At 42.4% G+C, this 20,662-nt stretch overlaps 1 protein-coding gene across 4 annotated transcripts in view; it reads right to left on the bottom strand.

The window, feature by feature from the left end:
- Window positions 1–20,662, bottom strand: part of FAM107B (family with sequence similarity 107 member B) — a 133,365-nt gene that overhangs the window by 4,261 nt on the left and 108,442 nt on the right. For all 4 annotated transcript variants that reach the window (XM_075429084.1, XM_075429080.1, XM_075429081.1 and 1 more), the window contains 2 exons: window positions 5,210–5,393; window positions 890–1,043 (listed from right to left, as the gene is read on the bottom strand). In XM_075429084.1, the coding sequence (XP_075285199.1) occupies window positions 890–1,043; window positions 5,210–5,337 (282 nt within the window). In that variant the 5' untranslated portion in view covers window positions 5,338–5,393. The remainder of the gene's footprint in view (window positions 1–889; window positions 1,044–5,209; window positions 5,394–20,662) is intronic.

Raw genomic sequence — 20,662 nt, 5'->3', positions numbered from 1 at the left:
AGCGGAAAGGAAAAGTGACAGGATGATACACTTCAAAATACAACAGCTTTCTCCCTCCAAAAATATTTCTAAACCCAATTAAAAAAAACTATAATAAAATCCCCAAAACTTCAGTAATGATTGGATTATGCCTCATTTTCTCATTTGGCTTAACTGACTTCCATTGAGAAAAGCACTGTTTTAAAGCATTTATTTATTTAAAAATAAACAGAATGCTTGATGCACAGTGACTTCTCTGATGAGGTGTTTCATCCCTGAAATAATTCCTCACAGGCGCATGCAATGCCCTCAGAGGCACAGAGACATTTGGCCAGCCCTGTGCCTAGCAGTAAGCTTCACCACAATGACTCCAACCCCACGTCATCTCCATACTCAGGATCTGAGGATCTTTTCCTTCATTTGAGGACACCAACAGGCTCATAAATTTTAAGGCTATAAAAGACCTTTTTAAAGTCATCTAGTTTCTTACATAACCCAGGAGAAAGAATCAATTGATTTTTTTATTCAGGAAGTATCTAGTTTGGATGTGCTACAGCCTAACAGCCATTCTTAGTGGATCACCTCTTAATAGCAAAGACTACGAAAGTTGACTAGCTCACAACAGTTTCAACAGTTAAATAAGGTCAGTGCTCCACACACATTCCTGCTGTCTGGTGCAGGATTCATTCAACCAAAGGCAGACACCATATGCAGTTTCTATACAGTAAATGACAACAAACAGGTAATTGTAGAGTGTGACCTGACTCATCCTAAAAAAAAAAAGGTATCTGCATCTAATCCAAGGAAACGTGTCAAAAATCAGCTGCTGCTGCTTTCCTATCTACAAAGAGAGCCTCAGGTGAGTAGCTCAGATGTAGCTGTGTGAAAGTACTGTTATCCCCCATCATACCTGCTCCAGCTTCTGCTGCCGTTTCAGTAGCTCTATTTCCAGGTCTGATTTCTTTTTCTGTGCTTCCTCCTCTTTTTGTTGTTTAATAACTTGATCTCGTTTCCTTTTCTCCATCACCTTCTGTAGCTCTGGTTTGTTCTGAGGTCCAAGACCCCTTCAAATTAAATGGCAGGGGTGGTGGTGGTGGAGGAAACCGGGAAGAAAGAAATCAGGTTTAATTAGCAGAAATTCACACAGAATTGTAGGCAGGTTTTCTAAAGTCAAGTAGTTGTCTATTTAGATACTTTGGAATATAAACAATTAATTAAAAGGAAAAAACATGCAGACTTTTGCCTGTTTCTAACCAAAACCCTAAACCAGAATTTAAGCTGTATTATTACTGAGGCCATTTCTCTTCAACATGCATGCTAGTATTTCTCCTGGGTAATTCACTACTTTTACTTTCACCTTTAGTCTTCCCTCTATTCTCTCAATTCCAGAAGAACTGCTTAAAAAAAAAAAAAACAAAACAACACACAACCCACTGATCCAGACTCTAGCGGAGCTAGAAACAAATTTTGTACAAAGAGACTTCCCTTGCTGGCTGGTAACTCTGAGAGCTTGTGTTCAGACAGTCCTGTGCAGGGCATTATGCCCACAAACGTTTGCGTGGACAGAATTAAAAGGGGTCTCCCTCTGGATTTTGCCAAATTGCTCCTGGAAATGGTGGATTCTGCCCTTCCTTGACAATGTGAGAGCTTTACCCACGCCTGGCTGAGAAGCTGTTTCCAGCAAGAGCTCCCAGGCCACACTCAAAATCACAAAGAGGCTAAGACAACAAAAATCCAGAATTAAAAAAGCTGCAGTCACCCTGGAGACCAGACAAAGGCTGAAGGATTCACCCTCTCACATGACTTTAGGCACTACATCAACTGAATGTTTAGAGTCTGTTCAGCACAAATTGTTTTCCAAGCCAGCTACCCTCAAATGAGAAAGCTTACTCTCTGGGAAGATGCATCACTTTATTCAGGCACACGCAGATGCACTCACTCCTACTTATTTTTGTGACTTCAGCTATTTCTTTTATTGCTGCTCTGCTATGATGTTTTCAAAATTTGTGATGATACGATTCAAAGCTCTCCCTGTTGTTCAGACATTAGTCACTTACATCAGAGCACAAAAATACGAAATTTGCCTTAGTTGTCGTCGTCTTCCCTGTGACAACTATTATGTGAAAATGTCCAGCATTAAGTTTAACATCAACCATTTTTTACTTCAACTTTAAGAAATTCAATAATCTGAATAAGCTTCCAGAAAGTGTATTTTTACCCTTCTCTCTTTCTCTGCATATCTGTATCTGTGGTTGCCCAGTTCCTCCATAATATGCACATCTGACAGCATGTCCAACAATACATTAAAATGCCATTTTATAGTGACATCTATGAATGACTCCATATATTATGCACCATACCATCCCTGTACATTTCCCTGACAGCAAAATCAAATATTTAGCAACACCAAATGCTGTTCCCTGTTTCTCATAAGAGATCTCATGGCCTGAATGCAACAGAAGCTAAAAGATTGTGTTAATATTTTATGTTTCATGCTATTTTAAGTTTTATGTGTTGAAATGTAATTAAGTCAAGCACAGAAGAGGTGGAGTGATATTTTATTATTACTACTACTGGGTCAGTGAGAGCTGAATGAATGGAAACTTCTGTCGGCAATTAGCAATCAAGATGGCCATGAACGAGAGGCAAGCTGCTAAGTAAGATAACTTGTTCCTGCTTTTTTAAGTAAGGTTGCACAGTAACGAAGCAGAGGCACGTGAGTGATTTAGATGTGCTGTAGCTATAACAAAGGGGACCCGCAGAAGATACAAGTAATACAGTCTATTCAAGTGGAGCTGGCAGTCAGACCTGTAACACAACAACTCTAACATCAATCCTATTTGCACTCTCCTTGACAAGATGGAAAATCAACAAACAGGAAGCTACTGGATTAACTGGGAGTCTTGTATCACCTTGTAGTGATTGTTCTGGGTAAATGAAAAATCCTAAAGCTTTGATACAGAGTAAGCAAAGCGTGCTACAACACAAGTTAAAACTGACAGGGTTAAAACCTCTGGAAAGGACAGGACCAATACCCTGCAGAGCTGAGGCTGAGTCCTGATAAGTAAAAATAGTTTAAGGTAAGGGGAGGTTTAGATTGGATATTAAGAAAAATTTCTTCACCAAAAGGGCTGTTCAGCATTGGAACAGGCTGCCCAGGGAAGTGGTGGAGTCCCCGTCCCTGCAGGTGTTTAGAAGATGTGTAGATGTGGTGCTTCGGGACTTGGTTTAGTGGTGGGCTTGGCAGTGTGGTGTTTGCGGTTGGACTTGATGATCTGAAAGGTCTTTTCCAACCCCAGGGATTCTACGATTCCGTAAGTGACCAGTGCCTTGAGGCACCACTACCCGGATCTTTGTTTGCCCAAAACAACTGCCACTTCTGCAAGTAAATAACTGTATCAGTTCAAGACCCAACAGACACTGCTTACAGTAGGCAAGGACAACGATCGGACCAGCACTGGCTAATATCTTCCAAGGTCCAGAAATGGCTGTTCAGAGTTGACTGGTCAAAAAGTGAAGCTGCTGGTGCCTACACTGCGTCTTCGCAATAAAATAAGATGCATGCTAAGCAGACTTCTGTAAGAGCACTAAAAGTCCTCCATACACACGGCAATTCGCAGTGACAAAGCAGAGCAGAAGCGTAATATCTACATTACCAAAAAGCCTCATATCAGAGGTAGTCAGTGGCACGAAGCACTCTTTTCAAAAATACCAGTTTTTCTGCTGGTGAAAACCCTCAAAGATTTTTAATTCTGCACCAATAAATAAGAATCTAAAATTAACAGCTGCAGCTAATCAAAATCACAATAAGAGAAGAGTGGGTACTGAGGGCTGCACAACTCCTCTGTGTAATAGGATATTCTCCCAGAAGAAAAGAACTCCATACTATCTAAAAGTGCTTTATGCTTTCACAAACTTAAAAGAAAAAAACAAAACTGCAGCCTCCACATCCTTTAGAGCAAGATTGTATGTCGGGAAACTTCTTTTCTTTCAATGACTATAAACTTCTTGGTGCTAGGAACTTACTTTGATGTTTAATCCCATTAATGAAAAATAGGACAAACACCTATTTAGGCCAGCTTCTTCCAATTCAGTTGGCATTCTGTAAAACATTTCTACTTCTTCATCACTAAAGGAACATTGTATTGTGTACGCAATTCATTTAGAATTAAGTATCTAAGCCTAGCATTTGCGAAGATTTTGCTCTTACACATAGAAAAGATTCCTTCTCACCTCAAAATACTACCCTGCCAGAGGAGGAGGGGGAGAAGAGAAACTTTTGTGATGTGACTTTTCCTGCCAAATAGACAAATGCAGTTGTGCCAGATAAACACATGTGGACCCCCACACCCTTGCCTCTGGAAAGCCATTTGGGGTAGCTTCAGTGCACCAAATCACTGATTTATATTGTAGTTAGCTTCTGTTTGTTTAAATGCAGGAGCCTCAACAGGCTTGATGGCTTTTCCTCCACTGTGTGGTCTCGTGGCTACTTTCTATTTATGTTTTCCAAATGAGTCCTCCACTGCTGACGAGATTTAATAACAGAACTTCAGCTATTTCTGTGCAAAGTGCCTGTGTCTCTGAAGTCAATGAAATCAAGTTCCAGTCATTTACATCTTTAAAATAAATATATAAAGCAACAGCTGTGCATCCCATCGCAGAATGGAAGAAGCAACACTTGCATAACGTACAAAGAAACACTTGTGCAGCAGCAGAGCAGGCACCAGACTATCACACTGCACTGCAAGAAAGACCAAATAAGTAGAGAACAGTTTCTCTGAAATAAAGCATACGATTTCTTTGATTTAGAAGTGGCTCCCTAAACTCAGTGCGCTGGGAATGGTGAAAACCCAAAGATTTTAGCATCCTGCTGGTAATAGCAAAACTATGTCAAATACTTGATAAAGAGTTCCAGACAAATTATAGTACCCAGGTAACCAATATGAAATGCGATAGGGGAGAACTTAACTGCTTCCTCTTGAAACTGACCCTCTGTGAGTATACACAAAAACAAAAGGAGAAGAAGCCTTTTACAGCCAGCTTTTGCAGAGCAACTGAAATTCAAAAGAAATAAATGACACAGTTGAGAATCAGAGTCTTTACATCTATAAGATCAGAATCAACAAAAAGAACCTGCTGGGTTTTGGGTAAAATCTCATTTCAATGACACTAAAACTCAAGCTGTGTATTTGGGGTGGGAGGGTGGCACAAGTGATTTTTAGACTCTTACCTTTTCTGATTCATTAGCAGTTCTCTATGGAGATCTTGATGATTCCGGGATGACTTCACAGGATTAATTAATTTCTGAGGTCTAATTAATTCAGGATTGTCATCGTCTATGTAGTCTGGTTCAGCCATAATCTTTCTTGGAATGGGATATGGATCTCTGTGTTCAGTGTCTTTATTCACAGTATCTGTAAAACGGGAAAAACTGCAGTAAATCTAGACGAAAAGGCCTTTTAAAGATGTATCAAAACATAGAGGCAGTGTATTACATTGGTAACAGTTACACTTTTCCTAGATTAATTTTGTCTGTAGTCAGTAAAAGCTCTCAGAGCAATCAGCAGCATCTTTTTAAATAGTCGGCAATTTCACAACAATGTCATCTCCAACTCCCTTCATCCGTTGACACAGACACACACATTTCCCTCATTTTAAGAAGAATTAGATAAATAATTTAGGTTAAGCATGTGAAAAGCTCTATTGATTTTAACAAGCCTGTTCACACAAAGCATTTTTAGATCAGCAATACAGAGAACCTACAGACATTTTAAATACTGACTATATTAAATACTACCAGTGTGTTCCAAAACCATACAGAGTCGCATTTTCTGCCATCAGTATCACGCCAGCTGTGGGGCAAAACACCTTCTGTGGATAAGCCCTGAACTGTACTGCTCCGAGCAAAAGATTCCGTGTGGAAATTGCCAGATCTGCAATTGTTGGGATGGGGGACAGATTTCTGAGTGGAAAGGCAGGAGAAAATTTTGGGTGAGGTTGCTTCTTAAAGGCTGTATTTCACCCAGTGAAAATCCACAGAAATTCACTGATCTGAAGGCAATGAAGTCTTAATGATTTATACCATCTGGAAATATGGCATTTTCCTATGCTGCTATAGAAAAATGTATCTATACAGCTAATCATAACACTTCTAATCAACAGCTGACAAGTAAACTATCATTTTCAAATAATTATAGGTGACCATTCAAACCCCCTTCCATTAAAAAGCCTCAGACACAGAAAGTTCGGCACCCGAAACAAAGCACATTCAGAGTGATTCTGCCTCTGTTTGCTGTCATGGAAACCCGCACACAGAATCTGCAGTGATCAGTTTGACAAAACATTGGCCCCCCAAACAGACCCCAAAAAATCTCACAGCATGTGGGTTTACAGAGGTGAATCAATGGGATTTGAAAGAAAAGGCGAGAGACCTCCATTAGCCTGACTGGCAGACAGCTGAACGCTGCACACTGTACGGTACGGAGCTATGAGACAAGTTAGAGAATCACTGGGATTTGCTGTGTATTTTCCAGTAAAAGCTGAATATGCGTTTTAATTTAGATCCCGCTGTCATCAGCCCTTTCCTCCCTCTCTCACTCCATGGGCTGTAAAACCTGTCTAAATTCAGTCTCAGTTTAATCCGTAAACTATTTTCTTTCATTAGGAATCTGATATTGTTGCTCAGGTCTGATTCAAAATTCACTTGACACAGCGGAAAGATTTCCACTAATGTATCTGTACATCAGCACTGAACAGGACCACCAGCACCCTGCTTGGGCTGCGTGGGCACTCACAGGCGAAGCAGCAAAACAACAGGACTAAGTTCTGAGCGGATGCCGGGAAGCCACTCTGGATTTGAATGTGTCCAGTGGGTCCAGTACAGCCCTTTCAACTTCTTTGTTGGAATGGATGATGTGAAATGTTTTATTGGTGGTACGTGTCACACACCAAGCTTCTACGGAGCAAATCCAATGAGAAACAGCTTACCAGTGTGAACTGCTCTCAGGGTGGCCCCTGCATTAGTTGTTCAAGGCAACTTTATATATAGTGTTTTTCAGCTCTTTGGGCATGCTAGTTCTCACAGGGACCTCCGAAACTAATATGAAAACTGCCCACAGTTCAAAACTACATCAGTATATTGCTGTACATGACATAAACCTCTTACTGATATGGGTCATGCAGTAAAAATACTTCCCCCATCATCCCTTCAGAGTCCTCCTTGCCTCAGTCAAGTAACCAGCTATCACACATGTGCCAAGTATGCAGGATCACTGGAAAACTGAGGTTAGAAGAAATCTGGAAGATTTCTAATCCAACCTCCTGCTAAGAGCAGGAACACCTACGAGATCAGACCAGATTGCTCAGGACTTTACCCAGTAAGGTCCTGATGTCCTCCAAGGCTGCACAGCCTCTGTGGGCAATCCTGCTTGTCTGCCTTCATGGAGAAGTTTTTCCTCACACCCATAAGAATCTCTTGCTTCAACTCACACCTGTTGCCTCTCACCCTCTGGCCTAGCACCATGGTGAAGAGCCTGGCTCTGTCTCCCCGGTAAGTTCCCCCCAACCTTGCCTCTGCTCCCGGCTGAGCCAGCTCAGGTCCCTCAGCCTCCGTCACAGCACCCGCACCCCAGCCCCCAGCCCATCTCGGTGGCCCCTTGCTGAACCTGTATCTCAAATCCCTCGCTGTTCAATTGCATGTCATATAAAAAAAAACTGAACCCCTCCCCCCCCAAAAAAACCCCAAACCACAGCATACTTGTCAACGTATACCACATAGCACCATGCCATTAATATGTCTATTCGCCATGTCTATCCTCTTTACCACAGACGAGGACTAAACCAGCTACCATTCTTTCTTTTTTTTAAATAAGGACACAACAATTCACATCAGGCTTATCACAACCAAAACAACTCAAATGTTACATATCCAGCCTCCACCCAAAATAAACATGCTGTGTAAATACTTGGTTTTCTGTACTCCTCTATCATTTCAGTTGATGGGGCTGTGAGTCATTTATCATCGACAGCTGTCCATTGAAGTAAATCTGCAAATAACCTGCTGCTTCTTCAAGACAAGTCTTCTGTTTGCTTAGGCGGAGATGAAAAATGCAGAATTACCCTAAAACTGTCTGTCATAAACAATGTACTATTTTTTTTTAACACCAGCTCCTGAAAAACAATTTGATTCAATCATGTCTCAGAAAGTTTAATGTAATATTTTGCAGTACGTAGATTTGCTTTTGGCAAGCCCTTAAAATGAAGTCTATTTATTCTTCTTTCTTCTGTTCCATCTCTATTTTTAAAAACATGTATTCAACTCAGAGGTCAGGAATCGTGGTTTCCTAATGTAACACGAACTCTACTAGCAGCAAACTTGAATGAATAAAACTCCCTTGGGAACTGAAGATGCTTTCCATGTGTGATTAAGCTGAAAATGATTTCAGCTAGGATTTCCAAACAGAGCCAGCGAAACAGGGCACCCAGCTCCTACTCAGTGAACTCTCTCACCCCTTTTTGCAAACCTCAGTTTGGCTGGAGTCCACCAACCCAGTCCTGCGGAGTCACTGTGTAATATTATACACAATACAACTATGACAGTGTGATTTCTACCCATACCATTTCAAAGCAAACACAAAAGCACAGGCAAGTTTCATGTGAAAAGGAAACTGAGGCACAAAGGATTCATCACACAATGGCAGACAGGAACAGAGCTGGCAGTACAGCCCCAGAGTTTCATGCTGAGATTCAGGTTCACACCAATAAACCAGTCACGCTTGATGACAGAATCCCTTGAAAGTCACAGGAAGTTCCGTCTGAACATGAGGAAGAACTTCTTCCCTCTGAGGGTGACGGAGCACTGGCACAGGCTGCCCAGGGAGGCTGTGGAGTCTCCTTCTCTGGAGATATTCAAGACCCGCCTGGACAAGGTCCTGTGCAGCCTGCTGTAGGTGACCCTGCTTCGGCAGGGGGGTTGGACTAGATGACCCACAGAGGTCCCTTCCAACCCCGACCATTCTGTGATTCTGTGAAAGTTTAATCAATGTTCAAGCAGTAACAATTAAAAAAGATACTAATTCCACAATCCTCTAGTTCTCATCACCACGAAAGTCACAACCCATAAAGGTGCTTTCAGATCATCACTAGGTGCAACAGCGGGACATGAATAATCCAAATAATCACTTAGCAGGAACGTGCTGCCTTGAGAGCATCCGAGAGGCTCCTTTTAACCATCTGCTCTTACAGGAGCAATTAAGAATGCACAATCCATTTCTGTTTCCCTACTACCTTGCTCCAAAACAAAGGAAAGATTTGGAGGATGTTTTAGGTGAGCTTGGCTGAAGTTTAATATACCCACTAATTTAGCAGGTGCTTCCCCCGTGCATTTGCTGAATTAGCTGCTGCTGCACAAAAGCATTTATCTACCCAGCCTTGTCCTGCCTGAGTAACTCTCACAGACTTTGTCCATGACTTCTTACATACACGTGGATTTTCATCAAGAAAGAATGAAATGGGGATCCTGCATGGAAGAAGGATTTTAACTCCTCAAATAGAACTGCAAAGCAATTTCAACATCCCACTAGACAAAGAAAATGCCTCTGTATAAAAATAACTTCAAGCATCCTCCCAGACAAAAGTTTAATGTTTTCAGACACAAAGATGAACCAAGCAGTATGACACTGGCACTTCAGTCTTGGAAAGCCAAGACCAAATGGTCACATACTTGCAATTTTCTCATTTATTTTTTTTGCAGGGCAAGAAAATTGAGAGAGAAACAGAAGAGACCCTTCAAATCGATCATGCAGAATAGATACAACTGAACTGGGGTGTGCAAGAAGCATGCATGTTACACGTGGAGGAACATGTCCAACAGACACATTTGCTTCCAATGTTATTTATTTCTTACTCTATCTATAACAGGGTCTTCTTCAGCAGAAGTCTCTTAATGGTAGTAACACTGGAAACAAATGTGCAAAGAGAGCTACAGACAGCCACCAGTGTTTTTAACAGATTCAGAGTAGATCTTGGCAACATCAGGTTAAGGATTCAGCAGCTGCCAGAGCTTTTGCTACAACAGGGCTTCCACTGCTTCCGCAAGAGGGGGAAGTTCATGCCAAAAAATCCTCGTGTTTATATGGCATTAAAGGATTGCATTTATTTTCTATGTGGTATTCCTCATACCAGAAATCACCCTCTACATACGGAATTTGAATATAAAAATTCCTGTGAGACACCATATATTTATATCATTATACATATATATGGCATTTTCACCCTTCAAATAATTCCCACAATTATTTCCAGCTGTGAAAGCAGACGTAAAGTTGAGGCCCCTTAAAAAGCAGATAAATAAATGCCTAAAAGTACCAATGAACATCAAAATAATAGACTACTTCAGGATCCGAAAGTTACACTAAGGCTAAATTCACGTGATTTCCTTTCTGCCTTAATAAATTCTTGCACTAATATCTTCCACACAAGCATTAGCTCAAACGCTGAATACCTCTCAAAGAAAGATTTTCTCAAAAAAACTTTAACATCTGTGCTGAGCTGTACTGCAAACCACCAAACGCTATTTTTTAAGACTTACATTTTTAGCTCTTTTAAACTACTGCGTAGACTTGTGGTTTGTTACAAGTAACCCAAAGGCATTCTTTGAGAAGAAATATGGTTTTACGCTCCCCTTTCCGATTTTGAGAGGAATCGGAATAAAAATTCTTCAGCGTGTCTCTGCTCAGACGTCACACGCCCAGCACCGCCTCCCATCAGCCAGCTCAGGTAGAAAGGAAGAGAGGTACTTCAAAGCAGAGTGTGCTTTCCAGGCACCATCGCAGCACTGTTTGCACATGAAAGCTCACCGCCACTATCATTTTTATCTATATGCTCTCAGTGCAGTAAGAGGCACTTGACTAGAGAGATTTACTTGATTAATCCTTGATTATAGATATCATTAATAACTTCCCACAGTTCGCACTTTAATTCAAAGTAAGAGTTCCTGAAAACATCATACAAAATACTCTTCCCAGTCAAGATGCTCAAGCCAGGCACAGTCCAGGGAGTTTGGCCATTCACACCGTCTTTAGCAGTTGAAAGGGATGACGCAGTTGGATCCTGTCAACACACAGCCAGATGGCCTGCGGAGCGACAGGGAAGGACCAGAGAGGGCCTGGCGGCTGCAATTCCTCCCAGCCCCTCAGGCTTTGCTCAAAAAGGATGCCAATTCCCAGCTACAAGAGCTTTGCTTCTAGATCACAAGAGTGTTTTCACCTGCCTCAAAATTGAACACGTTTAGGGCAGTGTGTACCTACTGTACCCACAGGGATCACTCATTGAATATCATCCTGTTACCAGTTTACTTACTACATCAACATTCTTCAAACAAAATGAAGACCATTAGACTTTTAAAAGCTTTCACAGAATCACAGAATGGTAGGGGTTGGAAGGGACCTCTGTGGGTCATCTAGTCCAACCCTCCTGCCAAAGCAGGGTCACCTACAGCAGGCTGCACAGGACCTTGTCCAGGCAGGTCTTGAATATCTCCAGAGAAGGAGACTCCACAACCCCCCTGGGCAGCCTGTGCCAGTGCTCCGTCACCCTGAGAGTGAAGAAGTTCTTCCTCATGTTCAGACGGAACTTCCTGTGCCTCAGTTTGTGCCCATTGCCCCTTGTCCTGTCGCTGGGCACTACTGAAAAGAGCTTGGCCCCATCCTCCTGACACCCACCCTTCAGATATTTGTAAGTATATATTAGGTCCCCTCGCAGCCTTCTCTTCTTCAGGCTGAACAAGCCCAGCTCCCTCAGCCTCTCCTCGTAGGGGAGATGCTCCAGTGCCCTCACCATCCTTGTAGCCCTCCGCTGGACTCTCTCCAGTAGCTCCTCATCTTTCTTGAACTGGGGAGCCCAGAACTGGACACAGTACTCCAGATGAGGCCTCACCAGGGCAGTGTGGAGGGGAAGGAGAACCTCCCTCAACCCACACTCCTCCTAATGCACCCCAGGATCCCATTGGCCTTCTTGGCAGCCAGGGCACACTGCTGGCTCATGGTTAACCTGTCGTCCACCAGGACACCCAGGTCCCTCTCCACAGAGCTGCTCTCCAGCAGGTCCACCCCAAGCCTGTACTGATGCATGGGGTTGTCCCTCCCCAGGTGCAGGACCCCGCATTTGCCTTTGTTGAACCTCATCAGGTTCCTCTCTGCCCATCTTTCCAGCCTGCGCATCTGGCTTTTGTTTATAGCTCCAGCCTTGCCTTACTGATCTTGGGCAGGTTATTTCATCCCTGTGTGCACCAGCTCACGCACATACAAGAGAAAAGCATCTTAGAAACCACCAAGAGCTGCTGCAAGGCCAACCTTGCTGCTGCTTCTCATGCACTTTAAAATCTTCAGATCCCAGCAGAGAAAATGAAGTTGCAAGGCTGAAAAACTTCTGTCCATACCATGCCAGAACAGTTTAACTCACAACACCTTCCTTACACTGGGCAGCATCAGTTAATGGCTTCATTATTTGCCTGGCTACCGAAAGACTGACAGACCACATAGACTTCTCTCAGGACCAAGGGTGTGGCTCACTTGATGAGGGCAACCCAAAGCAGTCGCAGTGATGTCAAGGGTATGGAAAGAAGCCGAGCTTGCTGGCTACTGAAGCTGTTTCTGTTGTCACTTCAGAGGATATTAAAATGAACTAAACCATGAAAGCGTCAAGGAAATCCAGTTAATACTCATTTTCTTCCCTTAAGTACTACTGAAAGTGTCATGTCAACAAAGCACAGATAAAATATCCACTAGATAAGAAACCAGAAGAAAGAGGGTCATTTTAAACATGTTTGCATTGGCACTGATGCCTAAAGGGAAACAGAGTGCGAGATTTGGGGCAGTGCTCCACACTGTTACAACTCTCAAATGCAAAGAGCTGCTTCTGGCTCTCACTCAATTTAAACACCGCCGGCCAGTCTCAGTTCCCGTGCTTTGAAGTTCAGTCAAGTCTTGGGTGCGGAGGGCAGAATCTAGATCCCCTGGAGGCTGAGGGCTGAAGAGCAATGCTGGTGAGGGCAGAACGGCTGGTCCCTCTTGATCTCTAGTCTACTTGGAGAAGAGAGGCAGAAAGACACAGATGGCTTTCAGAATACTCTCACCTTCCACTAAAATGACCAGGAATTTGTATTAATCCAAAAGAATTTTCCCTTAGGCTGCAAGGTCTGTGACGGAGCTCTCTGTCACCAGATTTGAAACCAGCTGAAAGCACCAGCTCTAAATAGTTGCATTTCCTTCTTCTCTTGCTCACTTAAAATGCTGAAGAGGTATCAATGCAGCTGTGTAATTAAAGGTGGAAAACGGGAGAAATAAATTGCCTCTCCCATCCTACTGCAACAGGATGTCTCCATGCAAGGCAGGCTGTAAGAGCCCTGGAGAGAAGAAGATGGAGACCTTCATTCACCATGGCAAACAGACTAGATCCACTTTCTGTCAGATACATATAGTTTGTTTCCCTGCAACAAACTACTTAGCATATAATTTTTAATACAGGCAGTGGAAAGGACAGAAGGACACAGCGTGAAGACTCACACACTGTGCACAGAGCCCATCTTCCCTAAATCCTAGTCTGTGCTCAGTGCACCGTAACACCATGGTTCCAACCTAACGGCAGATACAGCAGACTATACATCTTACATCACTTCTCTTCCCCCAAAAGGAAAGACTTTATATTGTCCACACTCATTTTGCTTAGGTCCTTCTGACTACCAAAATCCCTCGATAGGGTTGGGGATGCGGAAAGCCATTCTGATAGCAAGGAGAAGACACAGTGTTTCAGGCACCTCATCAAAAAGGCCCTTAGAAACTACATTGCTTTATTCCTGCTGAACACCAGCATGCCATGCACACACACACACAAAGACCCCCCCATCTAATGTCACTCATTTGAAAGGAATAAATCATAACTAGCAAAGGTATGCAACTAAATATATATCTGGCTTTCACCAATACATTACACAGGTAATTATTACACCTCAGTAAACACGACTTTCAAGAGAAGATCACTGAAATTATGCCTCCTAGGAAATGCATTCCACAGCACAGTTTGCAGCTAGATTAATCCCAAAACATAACTAGCAATTTATTTATACATGGGTCAACAGTGATCCATATGCTATTCTGAAATGACACATTTTTAAAAGAGATTTTAAGATCAGAAAAGCAAGTAGGATCAGTTTATACTCCCTGCAGCTACAGTGCACCATCAGTGTTCCAGACCAGTCAGTTTGGACCACTAATTTAAAAATTCGGGCAGGTTTGGTTGAATCAAATATAACTACATGAAAATATGGGATTTCATATGAAAACGAAGCCTTGATTCAAAATCCAAAGTCCAAAGAATCAGCGGACAGTTTCTTCAGGGCTTCACTGTTGCAAATGTTAAGAACTATCAAACAGTGTCACCCAGTGGTAAAGGGCTTCCTACAGACAGGAACAGAGTACAAAAAGTCAGGGGGAGAAGGGGGAAGACTGACCTAAATCCACGGTTATATACAAATCCACCAAACTCTAGAGCAAACAAACTAAGTCCCACACCTTTTTAGCAGAAAGTCTTTCTTCTAAGTCTTTCCATTTCCGAAAACATCAGCATCAGAGGACAGTGATTCGTCAAATATAAAAGGTTTAACACTAAAGAGGTGTATTTCTGAGGGAGAGGGGGAAATCCAGAGAAGCCTGCAGCCTCTTACTAATTGGGATAGTGGAAACATTTCAAGCATCTGACTTGAGATGCTTAAAAGGAGACTGGCAAATCTTGGATACACTTCAACTCTTAGTTCAGAGGACTTCATCAAGATTCTCTCAGGGAAGAGAGAAACATGTCAACAGTGGTTGTTTCTGCACTTGTTCTGTATTTTGTTCCTTAAGATGTGGTGAGCGAGGTGAGAGAGTAACACGGGATCCAACGAGGCCAAGCAAGAACTAGGAGCAAAAGCGTGGAGGTCATGCTCCCTGAACAGAAACACGCTTCTGGGTGCTATGATGCTGACAATGATGATGGAGGATCCTGGTAAATATTCAATTGTGCAGAAGTCTAAGCCAGATACAAGCCAAAAAGGGTAAAATGACCTTTGATATATGTGACAAAATTTTGGAGCAAGAGAAGGGGCCAGTTACTTGGCACCCGCGTAAACATGACTGGCGAACACAGCTTCCTTATTTATAAAGAAAATAGGATGTTAAAAGCAAATGGAAGAGCAACATCTAAGAACTGGAGAACATGCCCTATACTGAGGCCGTTCTAAGAGCTCTGCTCATTTGATTTTTAAAAGTGAAGATGAAGAGCAGCCTGATTGTCCTGTAAGCAACAAGCACAACAATAGTTTGAGACATTTCAATGACTGAAGATTAAGGCTAGAAAACAAATTCCTAAAATAAGGCACACACTTTTAAAGTAAGGGGAATAAAATGCTAGATTTACTAAAAGATTTGTAGTAGGAAATCAGAAACGGTTCAATTGGCATGGAGAGACCAAATTACAGGAACGTAATTATGCCTTCTAGTTTTACAAATTTATAAATCTACAAATGCAACTAATAAGTGTTTTCAAGGGGGTCTGAAGATGAAAATCTCTGCAATAATCAGGTAATTATGCATTCAGTAGCTACAGCAGCAAAAAAAGAGACCAAGCGAGCTAAGTATTTCATATGGTGCCTAAGTTACACCAGTGCTGTAAATCCCAGAGCCCTGCCAACCAGAGAGTAGCGGGGCTGGTGACCCTCCAGATCTTGCTTCGTGCCACGTCCCACTCCTCAGGGCACACCAGCATCCCGCCTGGAGATACGCACGGAAGGATCTCTGCGCTGTCACGCTTCCCCTCCCCTCCCGGTGCTTCTGAATGACAACTGAAAAGGAAGTCTACCACCCATAAAAGAAGCCCATTTTCAACAAATTTAAAAACACAGACATAATGAAAACCACACAGTCCACTGCAGCTTGCCAGCTTCCTAAATATATTCATAGGCAGTTATGTAAAAGTTAAGTACTTCTTCAGACCGGGCAGACATATATCAATTACCTGCGAACCCAACAACTCGAGTTCCCTTTTTTAAGGAAGAAACCCCTTTTCTAGGAAAGGCCGGGGGGAGGGTGGAAGGACAAAAAAAAAATCTGCACCAGTAAACATTGCTTTTTTCCTTCTCTCTGGTGGTAAACGGCTCAGAGCAGGCATCCAGCCTCTGTTTTCATTTCTTAACACAAGGAGTGTCTTTTCTTCAAAACAGAGAAAAGGAAACAAAGAGAAATAATTTTCTTAAACCTATTGCTACTCCAAGCTAACACACTCCCAGCTTACTGACAGGAAAGAAATAAAACCTTCACCTCAAGGAGTTAGTCTTGGCTCAGGCAACTACATTCACATTCCAGTCTGCACTGTGTTCACAAAGAGACACCTTCCCTTGCCCAGACCTGTTTTACCCCCTCTCAGGTGGCAGAGATGTATTTTAGGTATGTGACTCCTCACTGCAACTCGAAGTCAAAAAGGACACCACTACAAAGGCAGGGAAGACCTGAAGGAAAAGCCAAAAATAAGGAGACCAGTAAAACTGATGACGTGATCTGCCAGAAATGAGGTGAAGCAAGAAATTAAAGGTTGTTCCACACCCTACTCATGATCTTAACCAAAGACACGGTGCCCTAATGGGTTTAAAAGGAATGAGTGGGTCTAAGAATGTGTGTCAGCCAGAAGAAGCCGCCTGGAAATGTATGCTGCAGGAGGCAGAGCATGCACCACACGGGTTTAAGAACAGCCAAGCCTGATATATGTGAACTGCAACAGTGACCCACAGGAGCCCTGCAAAGAACATGACATACCACAAGCCATGTAGTGGAACATCATCTTCTCACTGATGGAAGAAAAGAGAGTTCTGAAAAACAAGAATTTATAGAAAATAAAAACTGAAAAAAAAATGTCGATGCCTCATCAAATCTGTCAAAGCTGGTGACTTTTTACATGCTCTTTATGAGCAGCTACAATCAGCTTCTACTGCAGCCTCATACATCAGGAAGCTCTGACACCAGGGCAGGGCTGAGTATCAGTCAGCACGCTGCACATCAAAGGAGAACACAGCCTGCCTCGCTGCTCAGACGGAAGAGCGTTGTTTTCGAAACAAACATGCCTCCATCTGAACAGTATATGGATGTGTTGCTCACACAACTGAGTTGCCTTTGGCCTTTTAGCCTCCCTGAAATTAGGAACCCAGAATGTCAACACCTAAAACAAAAGCAGTCATACAAGCTTAGCAAGTACACAGGGGAGATGAATCTTATACTCTGGCAGAAGAAATTAAGCTGTGTATGGTGACATGGGACTGCTTCTAGGATGTTTTCTATGACATCATCTTTTTTTGGTTTTCTCAGAAAGACTTCAAGAGGATCAGGGAGAAACAGTCTCCCACTCCCTAATTCCTCCAGAAAGGAATTGCTCAACAAATTCCAAGTAGTTAACAAATAAAACCATGAAACCAGAGGGATGACCCCAGTCTTTCCACAAAGAGATTGTTTGTTAAGCTTGTGAGTGGGTGGCAGGAAAGCAATTTCCTACAATTGTTACCTTTCTGCTTGACAGACCACCTGGAGGAAAGTCTCAGACTGTCCTTTCTCAGCAGCACTCATGAAGGGGGTCAGCCATGCCACTGGAGTTAGCAGGACTGCTCAGCTCTGCACCTCACATCCTTCTCCGAGGCTTTTGAGAGGAGGGCTCACTTGCTTTATGTGCTACAGAAGTGGAATCAAACTGGATATAAACATGAACTGGAAGAACTCCTAAGTATGTAAGTTGAACAAACAAAAATACTCAGTAGTCCTAAGACACACTACAGGGATCTCCATCAAACTGTTAAAACAAACCACCTGCATCCCAAAGTCACAGGCTAGTTCACAATAGTCTCACAAAGGAAAATAAAATGTGCATATTCTTGTCTCTTCATGCTCTATAATGAGAAAAACCTTAAAGAAGCCAAAAACCAATGGGCTGCAGAACAAGCATCACGCAGAGCCAAGAGCTGAAAGTGTTTGTCGTTAGATGCCCGCAGCCGAGGAACAAAAGCAGTATTAGGTCACAGCTTGGCTCTTGCTAGTCAAGGTTCAAGAAAGCAGTGTACAGAGCTTCCTGAGAACGCCATTTGTCATTCACATATAGACAACCAGACAGCCGCGTCTCTGAAAGCGGGTCAGCCTGAAAAGGGTTTGGAAAAAAGCCTTCTCACAAGCCTTGGAGCCCTCTTATTAACACCATTTCACAGGTGACTCAGCTTGCTTCACAACAGGCTGGCTGAAAAGCTGTCCCCTAGCTTCCCTTTTAACAGCAGCAGCTTAATTAATACCATGAATACCTATTGATACACAATCATAACTGCCAATTGCCAGCTGCACCTCTTCACATCTGAAGCCAGCCCTGTTCTTTGTCCCTCTGCTGAGCAAGACTTCCCCTCTCTGTCCCTTGAGGGACTCTTAGCACCTGCTGGGCCTGCAACCAAAGAGGGAAACTTTCAGGCCAGCAAACTTCATGTGTTGGCAATAAAATGTATGTTAAGGACCCCTTAAAAATGTCACCATACGCTGTCCCCAGCAGGGTATCATCTTACTGTCTCAGATATTTGTAGAAGGAAGGAAGAAATGGCAAGAGGTGTTTCTATGGTCCTTTTCTGCTCTCCTTCAATAGCTAAATGGCTACTAAAAAAAAAAAAACCAAAAACAAAACAAAAATACAGGAGAATTGTAATTAAAATTCCAACAAGCCTATACGACCCCCATGTTTTTCAAAAAGCACACCTCTGTTTTGCAAGCAGAAGATACTCCAACAAACGGTCACGGGTGAATACTCGGCACTCCAGTGAACACATCGCGCCGTGTCACATCCAGCCAGCGCTGCCTTTCGTGTTTCCTATCACCAAATTAATTACTAGTTTTCTCCATGACTGCGTAAACTACAAAGACACTATGGACTTATTAGAAGGAAAGGAACTGTCTTTGTGATCAAGGGTGAAAGGGGAATTGGTATTTGTGTAGGCATCTCATGCATTCTTAATTCCTCGAGTTGTGCCTCACTACAAGAAAGGTGGTCTCCAACTGTAAGCCCTATTTTTACCAGTAAAGGGAGTCAGAAGCCCCTGTCCTTTACTGTAAATTCTTGACCTGTTACTAGTCCCATAAATCTGAGTAAAAGAAACCAACCTTCCGCAACACTTTCAAACATTTTAACCCAAGTTGCTCAAGTTCCTACATCCATCACAGCTTGTCCATCGTCTTACAACACAATCAGTTTCTCAACCTGCTTGCTTAACAAGTCGTGGAGAATTCCAGGTTGCCAAAGCAGAAAATTGACATCTGCTTCTTTTTATTTTAATTAGAAAAATCGTGTTTTGCCATGTTTCACTGAGGAATTGTGTTTTAAAACGGCAAAAAAAATTACTAAGCAAGAGGAATTCATCAAAATATAAAGTAGGACCTGTTCATTACAATGAGCTTAGTCACAACAGAGGCTCATTCACTCATCAGGAAAGCTGCCCTGTAATTACAGCAAGGAACTGAGTCGTGACAGAAGAGAGAAGCTCTATTCTCAGCTCTACCAAAAATTGGATTTGTGATGCTGAGCAAGTTGCTGAGGCCTAAATTAATCTGGAACAGGCTGTGGTTGTCAGCAGAAGCCAATGTGTCGGATACCAAATGCTGAGAGAGAAAGACAGGCTTTTTTGGAGGAGCAGATCAGTAAGAAACATCATAAATTACGACAATGCTATGCTTCGTTCTATTATAGGCAGTTTTTGTCAAAACTTTTGGAGCCATTTCACGTTAAGCGCTCTTTTTTTAGGATTGAACAAATGCTTGCTTTAGAATCAAGAGGCAAAATCCAAATAAGTAATTTGCTGAATGAAATTTAGAAAATGAAATTGATTATGTTTAAAATAAGCTAAAAAGTTATGGATTAACAGATACACAGAAGAAAATTCAGAAAAGATGTTACAGTTAGTAACACAGAGGCTGTGAACTTCTTGGTGCTGCAAAGGAAACTTCAGGGATTTACGAGTCTTATGCCTGAAGGACGGATGCCATTTTCACCCCAAGCCTATTTTTATGAATTTCTTCCTTCCCAAGTTATTACCAAAGTCCCTAGTGTTTTCTTTTTTGTTGTTTGTCTATGGATTTATCATCTCAACAACAAAAAAGACACATTAAACATATGCTTTTATTAGCTGCGCTAGTAAATATGCTCTCAGAAATGACTCCAAGACGCAGATCCACATTGAAAAGCCAGAATGAAAGCTGGGAGCCTGAGGGCTTTCCTATCCCACTGGTGAATACAGCACGTTCTTCTCAAGCATGTTAGCAACCACACAGAGACCCATTTATCAAAATCCGTTCTCTTTAAAACAGCATGTTCTCCTCAACAGTCTCAGTGCTCAGCAGGGCGCAAATACTGCATCTTCAGACACTACATCAATGTGAGTTTACCATATACATTAACGTTTAAGATTACAGCAAATGTTTGCTACAGTTAAGTCTCGTTTCATCAAGAGAATGTTAATAGTCATCCTTTAATGTGAATGTTAACAAGTCAGCCTTGGCTTTTTTCGTATCGTCGAGACACATGTTATAAACATAGGATTCACAGAGTCACAGAATGTTAGGGGTTGGAAGGGACCTCTGTGGGTCAT

Source organism: Opisthocomus hoazin, chromosome 8 (genome assembly GCF_030867145.1).
Source record: "Opisthocomus hoazin isolate bOpiHoa1 chromosome 8, bOpiHoa1.hap1, whole genome shotgun sequence".
Taxonomy (NCBI): domain Eukaryota; kingdom Metazoa; phylum Chordata; class Aves; order Opisthocomiformes; family Opisthocomidae; genus Opisthocomus; species Opisthocomus hoazin.
The sequence above is the reverse complement of the archived record's forward strand: the minus strand, read 5'-3'. Positions and strand labels throughout refer to the sequence as shown.